This window comes from Symsagittifera roscoffensis, chromosome 6, assembly GCF_963678635.1.
Source record: "Symsagittifera roscoffensis chromosome 6, txSymRosc1.1, whole genome shotgun sequence".
Classification (NCBI taxonomy): Eukaryota; Metazoa; Xenacoelomorpha; order Acoela; family Convolutidae; genus Symsagittifera; species Symsagittifera roscoffensis.
Genome location: NC_087067.1, coordinates 42,530,655 through 42,553,749, shown reverse-complemented (window position 1 = coordinate 42,553,749; position 23,095 = coordinate 42,530,655). Strand labels below are relative to the sequence as shown.

The 23,095-nt window shown below is 36.1% G+C and overlaps 4 protein-coding genes across 4 annotated transcripts in view; 3 read left to right on the top strand and 1 right to left on the bottom strand.

Annotated features, from left to right (window-relative positions):
- LOC134847563 (uncharacterized) overlaps nucleotides 1-23,095 on the top strand; it is a 326,408-nt gene that overhangs the window by 7,053 nt on the left and 296,260 nt on the right. The gene's annotated exons all lie outside the window — the stretch shown is intronic.
- On the top strand, nucleotides 26-1,424 carry LOC134847999 (DNA polymerase delta subunit 3-like). The gene has a single exon (XM_063865329.1). The coding sequence runs from the start codon at nucleotides 32-34 to the stop codon at nucleotides 1,310-1,312; it is 1,281 nt and encodes a 426-aa protein (XP_063721399.1). The 5' UTR covers nucleotides 26-31; the 3' UTR covers nucleotides 1,313-1,424.
- On the top strand, nucleotides 6,296-10,792 carry LOC134847604 (centrosomal protein of 295 kDa-like). The gene is made up of 3 exons (XM_063864717.1): nucleotides 6,296-9,174; nucleotides 9,436-9,828; nucleotides 10,275-10,792. The coding sequence occupies exons 1-3, from the start codon at nucleotides 6,502-6,504 to the stop codon at nucleotides 10,587-10,589; spliced, it is 3,381 nt and encodes a 1,126-aa protein (XP_063720787.1). The 5' UTR covers nucleotides 6,296-6,501; the 3' UTR covers nucleotides 10,590-10,792.
- LOC134848756 (uncharacterized) lies at nucleotides 17,272-18,285 on the bottom strand. The gene has a single exon (XM_063866268.1). It carries the CDS (start codon nucleotides 18,283-18,285, stop codon nucleotides 17,272-17,274), a length of 1,014 nt encoding a protein of 337 aa, XP_063722338.1.

The following is a 23,095-nucleotide window of genomic DNA, read 5'->3' as shown; positions in this document are numbered from 1 at the left end:
ATCAAAAAAGATCATTTTCAGATTAACTAATATGAGCGATTCACAGTTTGACGAGAATTTGGTCTTGGAAACACTTTCTGAGCATGTGCTGGACAAAAAAGAAATTGCAACAGTTTCGTGGCTTTCAAAATCCGAACACATTTCCCCAAATCTTGCCAGAAAATGCATGGAAAAGTTTTGCTCCAAAAATGAATCGCAAGTGAAACCAATTTATTGTTTGTCTTACATGCTGGATGAAAAACTGAAAATGACTCTCAGTTCAAAAAAATCTCCGGACGAAATTAATGAATGTGAAATTTTGTCAACTCAAATTTTCAGTTTGCAATCGTTTCAGCCAAGAGAACTATCATCTATTTGCTTGCCTTTACAAGAGAGCTTAGACTACACTAAACCAGGAATAAAATGTCCTTTTGACAATATTTCTAAAAACCCAAAAGACCAAGGCCTTGATCCGGTACCTGGTTCTTCGAAACAGTCAGGTCAGAAAGTATCATCAACGTTATTATCTAAACCGGCTGTAAATACCTCAAAACCTAAAAGTGGTACCGTGCAATCAATGTTTGCTAACACAAATTCTTCACAGTCGACGACCAAACCGAAACCAACAAAATCCGAGCCAATTATCAAAGCTACAAAGAAAGTAGAGACCAAAAAACAGGGAAGTGATATTGGAAAGGCATTTAAAGACATGGAAATGAAACCGAAGGTTGCCAAAATTGAAAAGCTAAGCCCGGAAAAATGCAACTCTGAGACAGTTCCAAAACGAGGAGCGGACGAAGAAACCGAAGAAAGATCTCCCCCTAAAAAGAAACAAAAACAGAAAACTGGTAAACATAAACGAGTAATTATGGACGACTCCGACGAAGAAGAAATGAATCACTCGGCTGCCAATCAGAATCAAGAAGAGGAGTCGGACGTGAAAAGCGAGCAAGGCGACCAATCGCCGTTGAAGGAAAACCAAGAAGTGGAGATAAGCGAACCTGAGAAAGTTATCACTAAAGTAAGACGAAGAAGGAAAGTTCTGAAGGATGTTACACATGTTGATGAAGATGGATTCCTGATCACAGATAAAGTATGGCAAGAGGAATCGTGCAGCGAAGAAGAAGATGACTCATCTTCTAAGACTGATAAAAATGGAAACTTGAAGACGTCAAGTTCAAATAACGCTTCAGTTAAACTACCTGAAATGATATTCAGAAACCAACCGGCCGATGATAACAATAAGCCGAAACCGAAAGCTGCGAAATCTGGAGGTGGAAATGCAAAAAAGAATCAAGGCAGTCTGTTTTCTTTTTTCGGAAAGAAGTCATAATTTAAGTCTGAGTGTTGGGTTTTGACTGCAATGAATTGCTTTAATTTATTTTTTTTTGTCTTTTTACACATTGAATTATTCTCAATCCTAACAATTGAAATTTGTACATCAATTTTTTCTGCATATTTCCTATAATTTATTGAATAACCCTGCCTAATATTCAGGCATGTAACTGAGCCAATTTAATCATGATTAAAGTACTCTACCCATATTTTTAAGAGTCGATGAACGTAGTTCAGCCTCTTGTATAGGTCGTTCTGTTTTTAAAGGAAAAGTGATTAAATTTAATCCGGCTCAATTTTTTTTTACATTTTCGCGATTTGATTTTGTTTTAAGTTCCGCTCATTTTCTTCGTTGAAAGGAAGGCAAACTCCACTAAAGAACAGCGAAAGTCTAAAGATCACGAAAAACGTGAACGACTTCTTGTTTCGTAAATGGAATTTAGTTTTCAGGTTTTCGAGCGAAATGAAAAAAATAACCTTTTGATCTAGTTTTCTCAAATTGGGTTGATTATATATTTGAATGAAGATGTTTGATTTTTTTCGAGCGGTTACCTGTGTATATTTTTCTAGATTTGGTCACATTCAATTAGACTGATAAGAAAAACCAAAAATTGTTGCACTTCCGAATTGCGATTAGCGAATGATATCAAATTGAGTGCAATTTTTTTTCTGAAGATAGTTTTTACAAAATCACTGAAGCGTGAGGTCTGCAGTGCCGTGAGGAAGTGGTCAAATTAACAAATAATTTGACTTTTAGTAAGTTTACAAATCCTTTTAAACTCTCTGTTATGTCTTGTTTCGACTATTGAAAATTGGGAGGAACTTTCTATACAGGTGTGTTTTAGTGTTTTTTCTTTTTTTTTGTTTTTGTTTTCCATGCAAAATCAGATACCACAAGTAATCATGGAGAGCTTTTGAGTGATATACCAATTTGGAGTCCTTTCAGTCGCAATTCGACAGAGATAAACAAATTACCAAAAAAATTCGAGAAAAACCGATTTGAAATTTTTGATTTTTTCTTTTGGTTTTCTAGTCATGTTTTTAGACAAAAATTTTCGTCTAATTTGCCTATATTACTATGACTGTCCAATATGCCATAATTCTAGTTTTGCGTCAGATCCTTTTATCACACCACGCTGAAAAAACTACGCTACTTTTGAAAAAAAAATTGTGTGTTTTATAAGACTGGTCGGATCATTATGTGCTACTTGCACAGTAATCGGCTTATTTTGTTTGAAAATGAGTTTGTTGCTCTATACTATACTTATCAATGTGCCTATTGTTTATAAAGTTTCGTTATTTGAAAAGTGCGATTTTTGAACTACTAAAAATTACTTGCATTTACTTTCTAAATTGTGATAACTTCTGTATCACATGTCGATGCCTTCAAAGTTTTTGGTATTTGAAGGCAAAATGGATTTTTTTCCGACCACATTCTATCATTCTCATTCCGATTTTATCCTTGCGATATAAATTCGTAGTTATCAAAAAAATCTATTCATTTCACCAGAAAGTAAAAAAAAAAGTTGTCCTCAAAGGTTATCAAGGTACCAGAAAGAATGATTGCATAAAGTTGAATGATATATCTCATTGAAGTCCAATAAGCTTTGGTTCGAGCGGCAATAGAAATCTGGGCTCTTTTCTTTTTTCTTCCCCCCCCCCCACCTGAAAATTTTTACATGTAAATTTGTTGACCACATTGTCCGATTGTTATGAAAATTTACATACAGACTAATACGTCCACGACAAACATATTTGGTCTCCATACTCAACCTCGTAAAACCACTCGTTACACTAATATATTGAAGCTCGTATGAGGTGGAGGGAGAAAAGGAAAAAGAGCCGAAATCTGAAGAATTATCTGTGCCGAATTTTTTTTTCTTCAAGTTTTGGCTTCTTTGATCGATTTACTGTGAGGAATTTTTCAGATTGAATTGCGCTGTCTTACAGTCTTTTATGTGACCAGTCGTAAGGGTCAGATTGAATTGCGCTGTCTTACAGTCTTTTATGTGACCAGTCGTAAGGGTCTTGCAAGAAGCTATTACTATTCCGGTCATTTCAAAAAGCACGTGTCTTGATTCAGATTTACATAAACAAAAATTGTCACAAAAATGTAAATTATTACCTGAAATTTTCATGCTTCTCACTAATAATCGATAAAGTAGCTGGAACAAATAGCTTTTCCATTTTCATACTTTATGGGTTTGAAGCGGTCAGAACTCTCAGGATTTCTTGCACAGTAAACTGCTATATTTGCCGTGTTCACGCTCTTTTTTGTCTTTTTACCCGCCCTCGGACGAAGATAAAAGCTTTAATTTCACCTTATTTTGTTTACGCCACTGTTATGTGGGATAACAGTGGTGTAAAGAAACTACACCAAATTTACAGCTCTTTTCTTCTTCCGAGGGTAAGTGAAGATAACAATGAATTGTTATTTATCATAGTGAGTCTACAGGCTCTTGAGGTGGACGAGGATAACTAAAATTGACTATTATGCGTCAAAAAAGGCATCGTATAAACAAAAATCTTAACTGTGCTAGCTATTTTCATTGAATCAAGAGTCAGATGAAGCGGGTTTACGCATGTAATTTGAGGAAAGAATGAATTATTTTATTGATGTCATGGTCTTGAATCGTGTTGCATAGCCACCGTGTCAGTGCAATTTAGATTAGCCTAGTAGTATGTTGATCAAGTTGCCTTGGGGTTAAATTCTTTGTATTCCCACACGAATTTGAAATGATAATACAAGGATAGCCGGTTACTGTGCAAGTTGCACAGAATGTTCCGACCGTAGTCTTAAAAAATGACATTTTTTTCAAATTAGTGTCGTTTTTCTGCGTGGTGTGATGAAAAAATTTGAACGAAAAAATAGAAATAAAGCAAATGCGACATAATTTCATAAGTTTATTTTGAATATGGATTCCTTTTAGATATAGTCATCGATGTTTTCTGTCATCATCTAGAAAAATTCATCAACTCCCACCAAAAATGGTCTTTTTGAGACCCAGTCCGAATGAGGAAGCGAGGATGCTTCAGGAGGAGAAAGAAAGAAGGAGGAAGCTGAGATTGCTGCAAGTGAGAGAACAATCCAAGGCACTAGCTGCCAAAACAAGACAGTCGGTCAAGAAAACAGTGGATAGTGAATACGAGAAACTGGCGAGAGAGTTCGCCGAAGAGTTTGAACAAAAGAAGAAGCAACGCGAGAAATTCTTACAAGAAATGTATCTAAAGTCTGTAAGGGCGATGGGTCAAGCTCATAATGAAGCCAAAGCGGTTTCAGAAGGAATGAAAATCGAGAGCAGAAAAAGCGAAGAAGCAGCCGTTGAGAACCACAAAACGGCGATCAAAAGACATCACGAAGCCTTAAGTCAAAAGAAATTCGAAAGTGATGTCAATCATCAGAACGAGAACAGACATATATATGCGCGTGAAAAAGTGCTGGCACTGGAAAAGGAGCGAGCTAACATGGTTGCTTCGTTGCCAAAACCGGTAGATCCTCTTGCTTCTTTGTCGTCTAGCCTATCCAAGGTTGAAGAAAATGTGCCCAAAAGCGTACCGGTTATTGACTATGACGGACATCTTGGAACGTACGTTCAGCTGACTAATGCTTATGTCGAAAATGAGATGTGCATGGAACAAGAAGACGGTCGAGCGGCTGCGACACGAGAAGACGAAAAACAAATGTTCGAAACAAGATGTCAAATGGTTATGATGCAGGAGCAACGGGAGAAAGCTAGACTCAGAGGGATGGCGGCATTACAGCAGGTTCAAATTGAAAACGAATACGAATCAATGTGTAGTCAGCTAGAAAGCATGAAGCAACAAGACTTGGCGAGGCGTCAAGCCAACGTTGCGAAGATCTCAAAAAATGTATTCTTACCACCGCATAGACGCGAAGAAGAAAAGATCGATCATCAGAATAAGTTAGAAGATGCATTTGAGAAGATATATTCGTCAAAACCAGGAGCATCGGATGCGGTGGAGCTGCAAATGTCAGCATTGGGAACGGAAGATGACGGTCAGGAAAGCGCAGTGTCATTGGACTTCAATGATACCGCGAGAACTCAGGCGAATCCGCTCTTTGGAGTTGTAAAAAAGAAGTCGTCGGATCTTAATAACAATAGCCAAAATGTGAGTCAAGAGTCTAAAGATGAACAGCCGTTACAGAAACTGTTGGCGAAAATAAACCATCAGAGAGATCAAATTTCGAGGCAAAATGTTAAACTGATTGAACAATTTGAACCTTTGGTCCCAGTTGACGAAAGAACATTTGAGGATGAAAGTACAGGCAACGTCAATGCCAGCGACGCTACGACTGCCGAAAGTCATGCTTATAACGAAACCTCAGAGTTGGTATCCAAGATTCACGAAAAAGAGGTGAGTTCTGGAAGTGAGATAAATCCTGCCCCGGTTCCATACGAGCCGCACTTGCTTGCGAAAGACTTGCGAGATCTGAAAGACAATGCATTGGATATCAGTATGGAGGTTCCGTGCCGAGATGTAGATGGTGTAAGTGCTATGAAAAGCAAATCTGGGATAAAATCTGGAGGCATTGACGCGTTTTTTGAACCAATCATAACCAGTGGACCAACTTTCAAAGCCAAGCTGAGAAGCGAAGCCTGCGTTCAAGTCGGATCTCCGTCTAGAAATGATGGAACGAACGGAGATTTGACAAACGTCACTCTGGAGTCGTTGAGAAGCGATCGAGATACAAGTCCTGTGTCGAGGTACTTGGACGCTGTCAATCATCGAGAATTGTCTGCGTTGTCAATTGAGGAGAATTTGGAAATGATTCGAAAGAAAAACCAGCAGTTGCTTGCGAAGTACCAGTCTCGGAAGACTGCTCCGATTTCAGGACTCAATTTGTATACGCATAGAAGCAACTCCAGCGAAGAAAGTGCTCCAACGAAGGACGTTGGATTAAATCGATCGAAAGAAAAGAAAGACTTTGAAACCGATTTGAGTGCTTTGAGGGAATCAAACTCCAGTCAGCAAATCACTCAAATTAGTCAGAGGACTAAGGAACTACTTAACCTTGGAAAAGATTCTACACTGACATCAACAGCGTTGGCGAAACCTATTGATGTGTTAAGAAAGAATCCTTATCCTGTATTTGACTCACCGTCGATTCCACAGTTACGTAATTACCGCCTTGGGTCATCGGACAGTGACGTAACATCCATTTCAATGACGAGCGTCACAAATTCCGATGTTCAAACATCGAGAGACTACGCTAGTCCTCCTGAACGGATGATGAAACTGAATACCAACCCATCAGTGTGTAAGCTGGGACCAGCTTCAGAAGCAAGTGTATATAACAGTATGGAAAATGTAGCTTACCCGCAAATCGGTTTCCAAGTCCCCAAACCTAGATTTATCGCTAAAGCTGTGAGTACGGTAGAAGCTGTAGACAATTTTTCGGCGCCTCTAGGAAATTTGCAAGTTAGGCCGAAACAGCAAACGAATATTTTTGCTGAAGATTTTAGGAGAACTTATACAAAGGAAATATCGTACACGAAAGATGGACCGAACATTCGTCTCCCATCGGAGCGAGAAGTTTCCGTTTCTACAGCTTCACAAGTCAGAGAAAGATCTAGGAGTCCAGGTGTAGATACTCGGATGGCCGGGAGTAACTTGGGAGACCCGACAATTGACTGGCTTCTGCAGAAGTATAAGAATTTGGAAATTGAATATGACAATGACAGCATGGAAACTTCAGAACCATTTGCGGATTTGCCCCCGTCTTCGAAGTCAAACCGGAACCCAGCATATGACCGATCGATCTCGGATTTAAATTTCCCGGAAAATGTGGGGAATAATTCTTACTACGATGAAGAAGGCCGGTGCGAATTTTCTGATCTTCCTACCGCGGCGTACAATGATAGCGTAGAATTTTCTGGCGGTGCTGATAGTTCATACCTTCAAGATAATTCTCAAGGCGTTGCTCGTCGTGACATTCCGACTGGCAGGGTTTCTTTCGGCGATGATGTGATAAACATTTCACGGATTGAATCCGTGACATCAAAGCAAAGATTATCAATATCGCCTGTCACCGATCAAAACACGACGCCATTTTCTTTGCCACCCTCTGGTCTATCGGGTAGCCTAATTGAAATCCGAGGAGCAGGTCGCAAGACTTCGGATGTAACAATTGGAAACCAGGACTTGACGACTGTGACATCGATACAAACCCCGATTAGTCAAAAAGAGACTTCGTCTTTGAATAATACCGCAAGCGGAATAGGGCTCAATTGTGATCAAACAAATCCGTTCACTCCTGAAACAGGAACAAATCTGTCTTCACAAGCGTCGCCCCAAGACCACTCGACTCCGCACTCGGGACTAGAACAGAAACTAGATGAGATTTTAGATACAAGCAGGTTCTCGAATGCGTCTTCAAAAACTACCTCATCTTTTACAGTTGTAGACGGAAATGAAATGGAAATAGTGGAAGTGGATTTCTCAAAGTACGCTTCAAATAAAGAACAAAACCAAAATATGTCTCTAAGAGAGGAAAGAATAATGAGTCCAATTAGCTCATCGGGTGGTTCGAGTAAAATATCAATCACCCCGGAATCGAATTTGATCCAAATTGAGAAACAGGTGAAATCAAATGCGCATGTTACACCCGCTGCTGATATATCGGGCATAGTTCCAAGCTCGTCTGGAGGAACTAGGTCAGCGGGAACTATGAGTCAAGTCCAGGGATCTGGAAGTTCTAGCTCAATGGTATCGATGTCACCGGAATCCCAACTGGATAAAACGTTGACAAGTGACCAGGAAAAGACGCCGGGACTCGGCAACTTGACATCTAATACGCCAATTGTAACATCGGCGCTGGCTGAAAGGAAGATGAACTATCCGTCTCAGCAGTTTGAACCGATGCCTTCAATTGATCTAATCGACTTCGACTCGACAATGACTACTTCGCCAGACAAAGCTGTGATCAATGAAGACAACAACGAGTCTAATAAGAGTGACGATAAAATGGAAAGTGGTCGCTTTTCGATCTCTGGTATTTCTGTCGGACTCGGCGATCATACTTTGTCTCCAGAAGGAAATTCGAAATGCAGCAATAGATCAGCTGATACCCTGGAAGAACAAAGCGGCGAAAGACTGGAAACAATTGCGCCAAGTGGGCAAAGCAAGTCTCTGGATCAATTCACAAATAGTTCTCCCGAAACCCTGGATGGAGACTCGCCCGAAACAAATGCGTCATCGGTTTCAACATTGGCAGTCAAAGGAGCATCGGAGGGCGTTTTGGAGTCGGTGGTTACTTTTTACCCTGGTAAAGAGCGACATAATTTAGTGGAAAGAGCGAACTTAGAATTGAGTGCGATCAATGAAAGTAACGATACGACACAGTCGTCATTGGGCTTGATGGATGTTCACGCAGTTAACGCCTCTCTGTCGGAAACTAGAATGAGTCATGAAACTTCTCAGGAAACTGAAGCTTTTAATTTGATTCAGCTCACTCAGAAGTGGGCAGATCAATTGAAGCAGTATAAAATTCAAACTACAGATCTAGACCCTGTTTCGAATTCGGAGACGGAAGAAATAAGTCGTCAAATTAGAAGTGAACCGTCTCAGCCAATGAGGAGGGAGGAAAGTGGCGGTGGTGATTCGGTGTTTAATAGGACAAACGATTCGAGAAAGTCGGACCAGCAGGCTGATGTCTCGTTAGCCGAAGAATCGAATGTTTTTTCGGTTGAGCAGCCTCGAAAGGGTTCTGGATCTTGTGGAAATGAGGAGAAAAATCAGGTAGCAAATATGTCTGATTGTGATGTTAGTGGCTTTTCGCTACTGAAGGACAGGGAATCAGTCATAACTGCAACACCCTCCGTCGACAACTCACTGAAGGTAGACAGCAGAAATGCTCGTTTTTCAATATTATATGACAATTTTAGTTTTAATATTCTTCATCGATGCATGTGATTTTTTTTTCGATTTTTTTGATAGAATGAACAAACTAATTTAGACCTGACGTAACAAATAGTGTTTTTTTGAAAAAACCCGAACTCACTTGATCAATGCAATGACTATATGCCGTCAGTTCTTTTTACTGATCTAATCGGTTTGTTGTTGATTTCATTTAGGGCATTATATATGTTTTGGTTATAGAGCGACAAGCTACTGAATGATTCGCTTCTCTCGTTCCGTCGGCACGAGGAAGAACTCTTGAGAACTGACATAACCCAAGACGACCTCGTTCTATCATTCAACTCGTCAGGTGTAAGGAGATCCGTAGAAGCCGAGGCCTCTCTTAGACGAAGCAGAGAAATGCCGATTTTGACAAGAGACATGGCTGATGGTCTAGAAAATGCGGAGGTGAAGGATTTGGGGGGAGAAAAATTAGACGTGGTGTTTGCTGGAGAAGACGAAGAAAGGGAAGTTCCGACATTGCAGGAACTGTTCAATGCTAGAATGAAGAAGTTCATGACGACATCTAAAATGCGACAGGAACAAGTGAAAAACAATCCCGCAGCTAATGCGACTTCTTTGACGCCAAAACAGGTAATACGCGTTGCAAATGTTTTATAATAAACTGTCATTTTGCTTTCTCTGCAAACTGCTTTACAATTTTATTCGGCGTTTAGTCGAAAATCTGTTCATTAACTTTCATTTTTTTGCCTAATTTTTTCAAGTATTTTTTCTGAGCTAGTGAAATAAATAAGCATTGTTGATCAATTTTGATGAAAGTTTTTGTGTGAAAATGGATTCATTGAATTTATAGTGGTAAACAAATTTGTGGTAAAAATGTTTTCAAAGTTCGGAATGAATCTAGAGCTTCGAATGGTTTTGTGTTATTTTTTTGTCTTTGTCAAACAACAAGGCAAATTGACGCTCATTGTTTATTGAAATTTAAAGAATTTATACATTTGACGTTTAAAAAATTCACAAGCAAAATTTGAATGCGTTGACAATAATTATCTGATAAAACTCATCTTCAATATTTTTAGGTGATTAAACAGCGTTGGTCTGCAAACGTGAACAATGGTAGAAAATCCGCCCCTCCCCCTACTCGAACCAGCCCACCTGCAGATAAACAACAACAAAAGGACAAAAAGGAATTAAAGACAAAACAAGACCGAAAGGCAGATGAAGATTCGAACAAACAACGAACTAAGAATCTGTACAACCAGTTGGAAGAAGTCAAAAAAGCAGATGAGGCTAAAAGGAGAAAAGAACTTGCGGTTCAAAATAGAATTAAAGCACAGCAGTTTAGCAAGAAAATAAGCAAGAAGAACCAAAATAACGTATCATCGCCTTCTTAAACTTGACAGCAGTCGGCAAAATTGTTGATTATAAACTTTGAAAAGGAAATTGGTTTTTTTGCCGGACTCTATTATGTTGCCTAACTTGATTGCTAACCAATTCTGTGAAAGTGTGTTGAGTTTTAAATAGGTTTCACTGATATTGTGTAAATACTGTGAAGTTGTAAATAGTTATTTTTAGTTCAATTTAATCGATTTCAATATTTGGAAGGTGTTAGAGTGATCAAAATAATCACTTTAATACTAATGACAACTATTTATATCAAAAGTTATTAGGGAGTTTAAGTTACTGTTGCGCCATGGCTCTGTTAGAGCTTGTTTGAGGAAGTGGTCTAGGTGGTCCGCGCTTTTGCGAGCGGGAGCTCATTACGTTAACTACGATTGACTGAGTAGGATACTCATCACAAAGCGCGGTTGAAATTGCCTAAGGGAATGGGATCTGTGCCGACCATTGAAAATGTAAAGGAAATTTTGTCTCTGTGTTTTGTAGTTTTCTGAAGTAAAAGAACGAAGTGATTTTCACGGCTAGAGTTCTTGACTTGATTTTTCTAAAAAGAAAAAGTCCTAAAATGGTTAAGTAGCTACAGAAGTGCATTCATACATATTAATGCCTTTATGAACCACTCAAGTACATATGCACTATTTAAGTTCATTTCAGTTTCAACTGCTAAAAGCGAAGTAAATAACTCTCTCAAATTAGGAAATCGAAAATGGCGTGAATGACGGAAATGAAGCGTCAATTTTAAAAATGTGGGTTTCTAGTTTAATTTTTAGATTTCTGTGCGGAATAAAAAATTAACTTATTGGTCAATTTTTTTCATATTCATTTAAATTTTATCGAAAATGTGTCAATCATAAATTGTTTGAATTTCAAAGAGCGTTAACTTGATGTATTTTTTCGAAAGTTGAGAAATCTTACACTTTTCCAACCTTCCTTTGCCTATAAATTTTGTTTCTACGTTAAAACAGGTGCACATATAGTCATCAGATTAAGTTGAGTGATCTAGCACATGAAAGTTTTGATCTAGTATTTGAAGTTTTCTTAATGATTCCTTGGCATTGAAAATAAATCAAAAAATAATCTGCAAAAAAATCCGCAATTTTCAGAATTTTTTCTGATTTTATATAATTTCCATTTTTCGAAGATAAATGTTATTGATTATGTCAGCATCACTACGCGTTTCTATAAATTATTCACCAAACCACGCACAGAAAACGACGTTACTTTGAGAATCTAATGAATGTGGTTGAATCATTCATATGGTTGATCTCTTTTCTTACAATTTCCATTTTTCGAAGATAAATGTTATTGATTATGTCAGCATCACTACGCGTTTCTATAAATTATTCACCAAACCACGCACAGAAAACGACGTTACTTTGAGAATCTAATGAATGTGGTTGAATCATTCATATGGTTGACAACTTTTCTTATTTGCATTGAAATTTTCTTCGACGGTCAGGAAAACGCAAATTTAAACTTGTTTGTTACAGTGTTTCTCAAGTGGAACTATAACATTTTTTTCCTGAATAATGAGGGAATTAAAGGGAAGGGGAACAATTTTTTGAAACTTTGTTTTGGTTATTTTTAGCTGCGACCATATCAGTTTGCTCTTGAGCTTGTGGCTCAAAATTAGTTTGCTCATGAGCTTTTGGCTCAAAATTCAATTTGAGGTTTTGAGCAGAAGCGGGTCTAGGATTGAGACTCAGCGCAGTTCAAAAAGTCTGAATAATTTTTTAGGTCAACGCTTGATTTTCTGTGTCCTTCTCCTCTACCTAAATACTAATTACACCGAATCTATCATTTTGTAGTTATAAATTAGACCATATCTATCAATACCATTTTGAAGGTATAAAAAATTTAGGTCACCAAAGACAACACCAGTGACAACAAATGATCTATTCTTTTTGTTGGCAGTAAATTATAAAAACACTTAGACTTTTCTTACACTAGTAAAATTTTGAAGGAGAATATGCGGCTGCTGTGCAACAAGCACATAATGTTCCGATCAACAAAATGCATTTCTTAAAATAAATTTGCTAGTTATAGTCAGCGAGGAATGTTTGGCAACAAATTCTTTTAGAACAATAATAAACAATAAAAAAAAGATTGAAGTTTTTTTTGATAACTTTTTCAAGTTTCTGCAGAACACATTTTTGTAGTATTTCAACATTTTTTTCAAGTAGGCTCGAAAAAAAACTTGGTGTTACGGCTCAAATACAATTTTAATCTTTGAATAAAAGCCAGCTTGATCGTTTGCTTCTTTCGTTGCTCGAGTTAGGCCTAAAACACAAAAACTTTAACTAATTTTTTTCTCTTTTTTTTTAGAATTTTTTTTGAAGTTTTCTAATGTCATTCGAATCGAACAAAGAAGCTTCAGAAATATATGTTACTAAAACCGTTTCAATGACACTAAATTTTGTTAGACAATACAGTGCTGATTTAAATTAACCGGACAAAACGCGTTAAACATGAAATTTAAAACGCATTTTTCTCAAATTGGGTTGAGTTTAGGTGAAAACTTATGAAGACAAAACTTGCTTAGAATTTTAGCAGAATTGATATGGTGTAATTTGTTTTGCAAAATTCGGGTCTAAGTTTTTACCCCAAAAATGGGTCATTTTGGCTTTTCTTAGTTAATCAAAAATTACGCCAAAAATACCCAGTCGACCACAGACATAATTATATCAAAGTGAGCCCCTTACGTAGCCCAACAAACTTTTTTAGGGTAGATTCTCCAAAACATTGTATAAGTTAACTAATTTTTGTTTGATAGACAAAAAAGGTCATTTTTACTATACAAAATACCAACTTTTTATTTAAAAACAATTTTCAAACATCATGCAATTTTTTTTGGAGAAAATACCCTTCTTAAAGTTTGTTGGGCTACGTAAGGGGCTCACTTTGATATAATTATGTCTGTGATCGACTGGGTATTTTTGGCGTAATTTTTGATTAACTAAGAAAAGCCAAAATGACCCATTTTTGGGGTAAAAATTTGGACCCGAATTTTGCAAAAAAAATTACACCATATTAATTCTGCTAAAATTCTAAGCAAGTTTTGTCTTCATAAGTTTTCACCTAAACTCAACCCAATTTGAGAAAAATGCGTTTTAAATTTTAAGTATAACGCGTTTTGTCCGGTTAATTTAAATCAACACTGTAAAACAATAAAGCTAAAACTCACTCGAAAACAAAATTTTTTTCCACATTTTTAAAATCGGAACAATTTTTGGAGGGGCAACGAAGAATTTTTTTTAATAGTCTAACAAAAAAGCATCAAAAAGCCAAACTCTTATTACATGTAGCCGAAATTATTTCCACCAGAATGTTTTTCGCCTTTGAAATTTCTAATTTGCGTCAGAATGAAAACGTTTTTTTTTCACTGAGATACTAATTTAGTGCTTAGAGAAGATTAATATACAAACATTCTGTTATTTTAAAAATGGGAGTAAGAAGAGCTCTTGTTCTCGTAGTATTTTATCGCTCAAAGCATGAAATCTTTTTTTTTAAGTTTACTAAACCAAACTACATTTTTTAAAATTTGTTAACAATTTTTTGAAACAAAGATTAAATTTTTGTTACTTTGTCTAATTGAGTGTAGTTACCTTAACTTTGTAAACGTTTTTTTGTTTTGAAAACATGAAATACAGTTTCCTTTTTCACATTTTATTATCAAACCTTTAAAAGTACATATAACTCATAACTCCCGCACTGGATTTTCATAGATATTAATCAAATCTAGTGGATTTTCGATTTCAGTCTCAATAAAACTCAAATATAATCGATTTTAATTGATTAAAAATGGATTATAATCACAATATTTTTTAAATCAATTAACGCATTATAATCGATTATAATGGATTTTTGCAGAGTTTATTGATGAAAATTGCAATTTTTTTTCAGAGTTGTTTTGTTTTCATTTCTTGTTTAGTGCAGTTGTTACATCTTACTTTGCATAATTTTTTTTTCACATAATATTTCATAATGTTAAATTTCCTCTACTTTTCAATTTGGCAGTATAACTTTTTATCTTATTGTTTTTTAACATCACCATAGTAAGAAATAACCATTCGCCAACTAATCTCCCCTCGCGTCGAAGTAAGGGGGTGGGGGATCAATTGTTGAATGGGGAGTATTTAATGGTTGAAATGAGAGCATGAAAGCTGAAACTTTTCCGTCTTAAGTTCAGCTAAGCCAAATTTCCATTTTTTAAAAATATATATCAAGTTTTCGAAATAGTGATTAAATTTTCAATATTTTGCCTAGTTGAGTTTCGTTACTTTAATTTTGCAAACGTTTTTTTTTTCTGTAATGAAAACATCACATACAATTTTTCTTCTCACATTCCATTGTCAAAAGTGCATGAAATTTCCGCAATGGATTTTCGCGGATAATGATCGACTACATTAGATTTTCAATTTTAGTCCCAATAAAAACCAAATATAATCGACCTATTTTGATTAAAAATGAATTATAATCCCAATATTTTGTATATCATTATAATTCATTAAAATCGATTATATTGGGTTTCATCAGAGTTTATTGATGAAATTTGCAAATTTTTTTTCAGTGTTTAGTGCAGTTGCTACATCTTACACTTTATAAATTTTAATTTTTCACATAATATTTCTTAATGTAAAATTTTCTCTACTTTTTCAATTTGGCAGTATAACTTTTTGTATAACTGTTTTTTAACATCGCCACAGTAAGAAATCATCATTTACCAACTACTCCCCCTCACATTGAAGTAGGGGGGAGAGGGTGTTCAATTGTTGAATGGGGAGTATTAAATGATTGAAATGAGAGCATGAAAGCTAAAACTTTTCCTTCTTACATTTAGCTAAGCCAAACTACCGTTTTTTCAAATTTATTGAATTTTTGTAATTTTGTCAAGTTTAGTTTCTTTATTTCAGTTTTGCAAACTTTTTTTTGTATTGAAAACATCAAATGCAGTTTCCTTTCTCACATTCTATTGTCAAACCTTTAAAAGTGCATATAACTCCCGCACTGGATTTTCATGGATATTGATCGAGTATATTGGATTTTCAATTTCAGTCTCAATAAAATTCAAATATAATCGATCTTAATTGATTAAAAATGAATTATAACCCCCAAATTTTTTGTATCTATTTATTCCATTATAATCGATTATAATGAGTTTTTTTTCTGGGTTTATTGATGAAATTTGCAAATTTTTTCGAGAGTTATTTTGTTTTCGTTTTCTGTTTAGTGCAGTTTTTACGTCTTACATTGTGTAAAATCTTGTTTTTCACGTAATTTTTTGAACTAATTAATTTTCTCCGCTTATTCAATTTGGCAGTGCAACTTTTCCTATAATTCGCCCACTACCCCTACTAACGTTGAAGTAAGGGGTGGGGGTTCAATTGTTGAATGGTGGGAGAGAGCTTTTAATGATTGAGGTGAAGGGGGTGCATTACGAGGCCAAACTGTGCACTGGATAGGCGCACAATTTTGTGTCTGTATGTTCCTGGATTCCAGAGACAAGTCTTTGAACATGTAAAAATTTTGTCGGAAAGATCAAAAGAAATTAAAGAACAAAAGAAGATCAAAAGGAGCGTCCTTGCTGCAGAATCCGCTTACAATGCTCAAATTCACAGTTTGGCATCGTAATGTGGCTGGAGGAGGGGGGCTTCTCAGCGTAAACTCAACATCTTTACCCACTCTCATTTTAACCGCCACCTAGTATTTGTACTCCCTCCCACCTACCTCTCACTTACCCCTCCTCTTAAACCCCCCCTCCGCCTAACACTCCACCAATTAATTTTTATAGAAAAAACACAATTATGCTGGAATTTTTTTTTGTTTTAGACAATCGTCATAGCCCAATAAAAAAGCATTTAGGTTTTAAAACTGGCATCTATAATCAATTATTTTGTCCAATATTTTTGTCATTAAAAATCCGATATAATCGATTGTTATTGACAAAATTCCAGTATGGGTTGTGTGATTGATTTTTAGTTTAGTTTAACGCAGTTTCATACGCAGTTTTCCATAACTACCCGACGACAAAAAAAACACTCTCTCTCTCTCTCTCTCTCTCTCTCTCTTTTCTCTCTCTCTCTCTCTCTCTCTTTTCTCTCTCTCTCTCTCTTTCTCCTCTCTCTCGTTCTCCTCTCTCTCTCTCTCTCTCTCTCTCTCTTTCTCTCTCCTCTCTCTCTCTCTCTCTCTCTCCCTCTGCATGTGCTTTTTAACGCAAAGACGCAAAATCAGATAATACAACAAAACAAAAATCAGATGGGATAGAGCGTAATATCACACTGAAATCTTTTAACTCATGATTAGAACGGAATTACACTGACTGTGAACTTTTGACAAACGTTGAGTTGAAGAGTGGAAAAAGTAAAAAAAAAATACATTTTTCAAGTTTTTTCACTTCAAATAATTTTTTTATTTTTATTTTTTCATTTTGACACTACTTATTACCTGACGCGCGACCTTCCCACTGCTGAGAAAAAAACAGCAGAAAATTTTTAAAAACTTCAATTTGGTTTGGAAAATCAAAATTATTAATGTAGTTTTCCTGCAATGATTACTGCGATCGGGACATTATCTGCGTACATTTGTTGTATTTGCTCTGTTTCTCTGTTTATTTTTATATGTATCTCAATTAAATAATTCTTTTATATCATATTTTATGTATAGTTTTTTTGGATGACATTATTTCAGTAATGCACCCCTCAGTTCTCTTTTCAATATTTTACCATTTCCATTTCTCGGAATCTTGTCAATGACATAAACGCCTCGCAGTTGTTTATGCTCTGCAACTGACTTTGCAACAAATTCAATCAACTCTTTCGAAGTCTCTTCTTCTGTTTTTGCTTTGCCTTTATCTGAAAGAACCACAAAAGCAACCGGAATTTCGAAACATTTTTCATCTGGTTTTGCAACCACTGAGCAATCATCAATTAAATCATTTTCCATCAATACTTCTTCGATTTCGGCTGGCGAAACCGAGAAGCCTCTGTATTTCACGACATCTTTGATTCGGCCGCATATATACAGATTGAAAGTCTCGTCGAGTCGTGCAAAATCACCTGTTGTGTAAAATCCATCTTCAGTTAAAGAATCGGCCGTTTTCTTTGGGTCATTGAAATACAACAAGTGTGGATAGAACTGCTTAAGAAGCAATTCGCCCTCAATATTTGGTTCTGTTATTACTTTTGATCTGTTTTCAAGGTCAACAATCTTGAACGAAATACTTGGAAGTGAAACGCCCACAGAATCTGCAGAGCTTTCCAAGAAATCATTAGAAATAAAAATAGCATTAGCACATTCCGAAATTCCGAAAACATTCTTGGCCGTAAATGACGTCACGTTAGATCTTTTCATAATCTGCTGGATCATTTCGAAGTTTGGTGTCGACCCGCCTATCATCAAACACTTCAAAGACGACAAGTCGTAAGTTTCCAGATCGTGGACTTTTGCCATCGCATTTACAACCGCTGGCACCGCAAAAATGTGAGTCAGTTTGTACTTTTGCAGCATCTCTAGCAGCCCAGTAGTTCCCGGGTAATCAGTGACTAACAGGTCCGGACCGTTGAACGCCACCGCAAGAAAGGCAAAGTTTTGCCCTCCAGCGTGCGCTAACGGCTGTGCGACCAACGAAACATCATTTTTAGAGCACGATAAAACGCCCTTTGCAGAAGTGATAATGCCAGAGTTCATTATCATTCTCGGACTTACTCTAATTGCTTTCGGTGATCCGGAAGTTCCAGAAGAAAGAAGCATTTGGCAAACTCCGACTAGTTCGCTTTTGTCGTATTGAGGTTCCGATTTTTGCTCGCAAGGAATAGATGTGAGCTTGAGTTCGAAGGTATCGCCATTTCCAGAAGCGTCTGTTATGATTACACTTGTGAGAAACGCATGATCAATTTCCTTCGAAAATCTATAATTAAGTAGTTTTCGTTATTTTTTTGAAGCAGTAGTCTTATGACAGTTATTAAAACTTGTAATTTCGACCATCTGAATAAGGAGGGCACAAAAGTTGGGAGGCAGGGGTGGAATAATATATGAAATTAAAGCACGTTCAGTCGTGATTTGAACAAAAAAAATTTGAAAAATTTTTCTCCGTTTAGAGAAAAACCTGTTTGAAAATTTTAACTTTTGGTCTAATTTCGAACAAATAAGGTGAGCGAGCCGGCTTATTTTGTTTTTCAACCAAAAAAATTACCACGAATGATCATTGTAATTGAGGGAATGATATATCACGTTAAAACCCTTTAATCTTCATTCAAATGATACTAAAAAGAATTTAAAAAAGTTGTCCGTGTCGAAAAAAGCTGGCTGGAAAATTTTGAGTTTTAGTTTGATTGCGAGCGACTGAAGTTTTTTAGCGCCATTTTTGAAATAACAGAACTTCAAAACAATTTCTGCAACAATTGAAATAAATTTTTGAAATTTATTTTTTGAATTTTGTTAGTTTTTTTGTCATTTTCTGACAAAAACCGTTGCATGGTTTCCTTATTTTATTGTGACTATCAAATATACTTAAATTTCAGGTTCTATTCAGATCCTTTTTTTACACCACGCCTAAGAAACAACACTAATTTAAAAAAATGGACGAATTTTCTTCATGTATTTTTTTCAAAACATGGTCTGATCATTCTGCGCTGCTTGATATTGTTAAGTAATTATTTCGTAAGTTTGTAATTTTATTTGAATTGTTAAATCTCAAATTTATACAAAACCATTTCTTCAATAAGGATTCTCACTGAAAGAAATAAAAAACTCACTTTTCATAACACTTTCTGGTCATCACTAGAACCGTGGAACAAGTCGTCCGTATGTTCCGATCAACCTCGGGCCACGGCGAGTTCGGATGGGTAGCCGCTATTATGCAATCACTCAAATGAGAGCCAATCAGAACTGCCAACCAATCAAGACAGTTTTCGCCGACCATGTGTAATATAGTCCGATCAGCAACTCCCGATTCTCGAAGCTGCTTGGCTATATTTTGTCCTGAAGCGAATAAATGACTGTAACTTATAACTCGGCCAGTTTTTGCTTCAGTTATTTTACTGTTTGGATGCATTTTGGTGAAAACATCCTCTAAAAAATCGACCATGGTCGACCATTTCTCTGCAGTTTGGTCGTAACTTCCGAGGGGTGATTCGAAAACTCCATCTTCGTTAGGAATATAGAGCTGCTTGGGCATTTCTGCTTCGTTCAATTAAATCTCCGAGTTCAGCAATCTGGGAAAAAGCTCTGGCGGTTTTTCAAACCGTAACAATAAGCTTAAAATCTTTCGAAGCCCTGATTGTTCCGACTGTCCTTCAGGAAGTTTGATTAGTTTGTGTTAAACAAAGTGTTAAATAACTTTGTGTTAAATGCCCTTACACAAATCGAAGATTCTTTCATTTGAAAAACTCACCTTGCCCCGTCACACGCAATCCAATTCGAGTTAATAACTGATGAGTTTCAAAGATTGTCTTCAAAAATTTGTGCTACTTGTTTTTCTCTCAGAAAATTTCAGACCTTTTCTCAAGTCTAACAGTTTTTGACGGATTTTTTATACCATCTGATTGATATCAATTCGTCTTGCTCTAAACAGGGGCGGATCTAGGATTTTCTCGAGGGGTGAAAGGGTTTTCAAAAAAATTTCGAAAATTTTGTCGACCTTTTTTCAGGTCGACCAATTTGACTTTCTGAGCTCTCCCAAATCACTAAATAGACCCCTTTTGATCAAATTTTCTGCGCCGCAGATTTTTTTTGAAAAACAGGCCAAAAAAAGGCGCTTTTAGGCACTTTTTGGAAAATGTTCAAAAAAAAAATTGCGTTTTTTCGGCGTTCGCTCCCTCCTCAAAATATTGGCGCTGAAGGCGCCCTAAAAAAATTATTCGCTACGTCTGCTCGCTTGCTTCAATTTCGCGCAAAAAAACTAAAACTCAAAAATTTCCAGCCAGCTTTTTTTCGACACCGGGACAACTTTTTGAAATTTGTTTAGGGTCATTTGAATGAAGATTGAAGGGTTTTAATGTGATATATCATTCCTACCATTACAAGGCGACAAAATAGCGGACAGGCGAAACACTCAAGGCTTTTCCCTGATACAAGGAGTCTTGTTGGCGTTTTATGATAGGCTTGATTTGGATGCGAGTTAGTTGGTCAAAATTGAAAGTAGTTATTTAGGGATTCAATTTTATGTGGAGAAGAAATTCACATAAACATGAACTTTTTTATCTATTTCGGCTAGAGTTGGAGCAGCAGTTTTGTCCATTTGAAAATCCAGTTCAGATTTGGTCCGCAATTATTGAACTTTACTGTTCTCAGATCATAGGGTTAGTTTGACAAATTGATTTTGAGGTTGATTTTGTTGATTTTGATTTTGAAGAAGGTTGATTTTATTGATTTTGAGTTTGAAGCATCCAAAAACTTGATAAGAGAACATTAAAATGAGCAAGAAAACAGATTTAAATAAAGATGTAGATTACATGTAGATTTAATCACCTTGTTAGAGATTGCGCAAAGTTTTGCGGACAAACCAAGTTGACCCTAGAAACTTTTGTAGGCAATCAAATTTCTATCTGGGGCAATGTGTTAAGTTATTTAGTTAGTTTTGGCTGCTATGCATTTTTACGACTTTTCGACTTTTTTCAAAAAAACTTATCAGAAAATTATCAACATATCAAAACTTATCTGAACAACTTTACGCTTTGAAAAATCTCTTCAAGGTGCTTCAGACTGTTTCTTGTGCTGCACTGTTCGTCTTACCTTTTGAGCAAATCAACTGAAAATGATTACATTTCCATCGAATCAATTAAAAAAACATCTTGACTAATTAGATCAAATGATAATAAATTCAACTTTATTCGACCCGAGAGTGCTCAGTTTAGGCAAAAAAAAAAACAAAACATGAAAAATAGTCGGTTGCTGTGCAAATAGCACACAAATTTCCAACCACATTCATAAAAAACTGCAAAAAAAACTTTCTTCCTCAAATTAGTGTCGTTTTTAGAGCGGGGTCGGACAAAAGAACTATGCAAACACCAACACCAGTTTTTCTTCAAAAACCGTCGCAAGCTTTGCAACCAGGGCGTAGACGACGCGACCAGCGTGACCCAAAGACTGGCGCCGCAACTGTAAAAGCGCAGCCATTGTCCGAATCCAGGCCCGAATGAAATATAAAATTGTGGATTTGGACGCGGCGTGACCTTCGGAGTCTAGACATACGTCTGGGATTTTGACACGGGCCCTATTAAAAGCAGTTTTGCTTCAATCTGTACAAGATTTTTGGTTGATTGGCAAGTTTTGGCTTTTGCAGGACCTTTTAAAAAACTCCAAATTTTGGCCTTTTTCCGTCATAACTCCCAGGTCTGATTATGATGCGTTAGAGATCCTTTTAGATTTTACCCCAATGTTCTTATTGATACAGCAGTGGGGTCTTCTTTTTTATACCGCTCAAATTTTGTAAATTTGCAAAATCAATCTATCAGCACAGAACAAAGCTCAAAAAGCACTTGATTGAGTAATATGAAGGCGTTAATTTGTTTCTTGAGGCGATTTCTAGCAAACCCAAAATTTTGCAGATAAAAAGGTGGTCAACTTTTTTATTCTAGATTTTTTTTTCTAATTTTTGTGGTCTGGGCAAAACTCTGCTACTTATTCACAATAAAATTGAATTTTTTACCAATCAGTCTCTATTTTAATCACTTCGGCTATTTATGAATCTATTCAAAGTTGTGACCAAAAATTTTTGCTCTCGAATCTTATAACTCTAGCCAAGATTTTTAAAAATTTCAATAAAAATGTGGAAATATGGAAGTTGGACAGAATAAACAAACAGACCCCAGCAGCAAATAATTGAATTGTATGACTAGTTTTCTAAATTAAATTTTCTAAATTGTATGACTACTAAATTAAAAAACGCAGATGTTCAATCGCGGGTTGAGGCGTTCATTTTATGTTTCGACCGAGTTCACTCGAACAAACGGACCAAATTGACCAAATTGAAATTATTTAAACCCCTATTACTTAACAAAAAGTCATCATAGGTGAACTTTTTTTAAAATTGAAGCTCTGTACTACAAAAAATATTGGATAATTGTTAAAAAGTCGGAAAAACCACCCCGAGCAAAAAAAAATCCGTCACCTTGTTTGAAAGTAGGAACCAAATTGTTTTTTTTTACTAATACGAAGGTCTTTAAAATAAGAAGGTTGGATCAATTAACAGTACTTCCGCAAAAACTTTTATTTGACAAATAATTGAACATGTATTATAAACTACATAGTGACACATTTTGGTTATATAATATTTACAAAATAGACACAAAATCGATTAACTAAATCGGCGCTAACAGTTTTTATAATTTATCAATTAATGCTTTTGAAATTTCTCGCTAAAAAATATCTCGCTATTACTCTTTAACAACAAACACATAAGCTATCTAATATAGGTCCTTCAAATTGAAAATTAAAAGAATTAAACATTTAATAAAAAAATTTTGAGTATGACCATTCGTTTTTCTTTTGAGCAATCCTAAAT

Coding starts and splice junctions, on each gene's coding strand:
- LOC134847999 (XM_063865329.1), top strand. CDS start 32: ATGAGCGATTCACAGTTTGACGAGAATTTGGTCTTGGAAACACTTTCT.
- LOC134848756 (XM_063866268.1), bottom strand. CDS start 18,285: ATGATAATGAACTCTGGCATTATCACTTCTGCAAAGGGCGTTTTATCG.
- LOC134847604 (XM_063864717.1), top strand. CDS start 6,502: ATGACGAGCGTCACAAATTCCGATGTTCAAACATCGAGAGACTACGCT. Junction 9,175..9,435: donor CCGTCGACAACTCACTGAAG/GTAGACAGCAGA, acceptor TTTTGGTTATAG/AGCGACAAGCTACTGAATGA. Junction 9,829..10,274: donor CTTCTTTGACGCCAAAACAG/GTAATACGCGTT, acceptor CAATATTTTTAG/GTGATTAAACAGCGTTGGTC.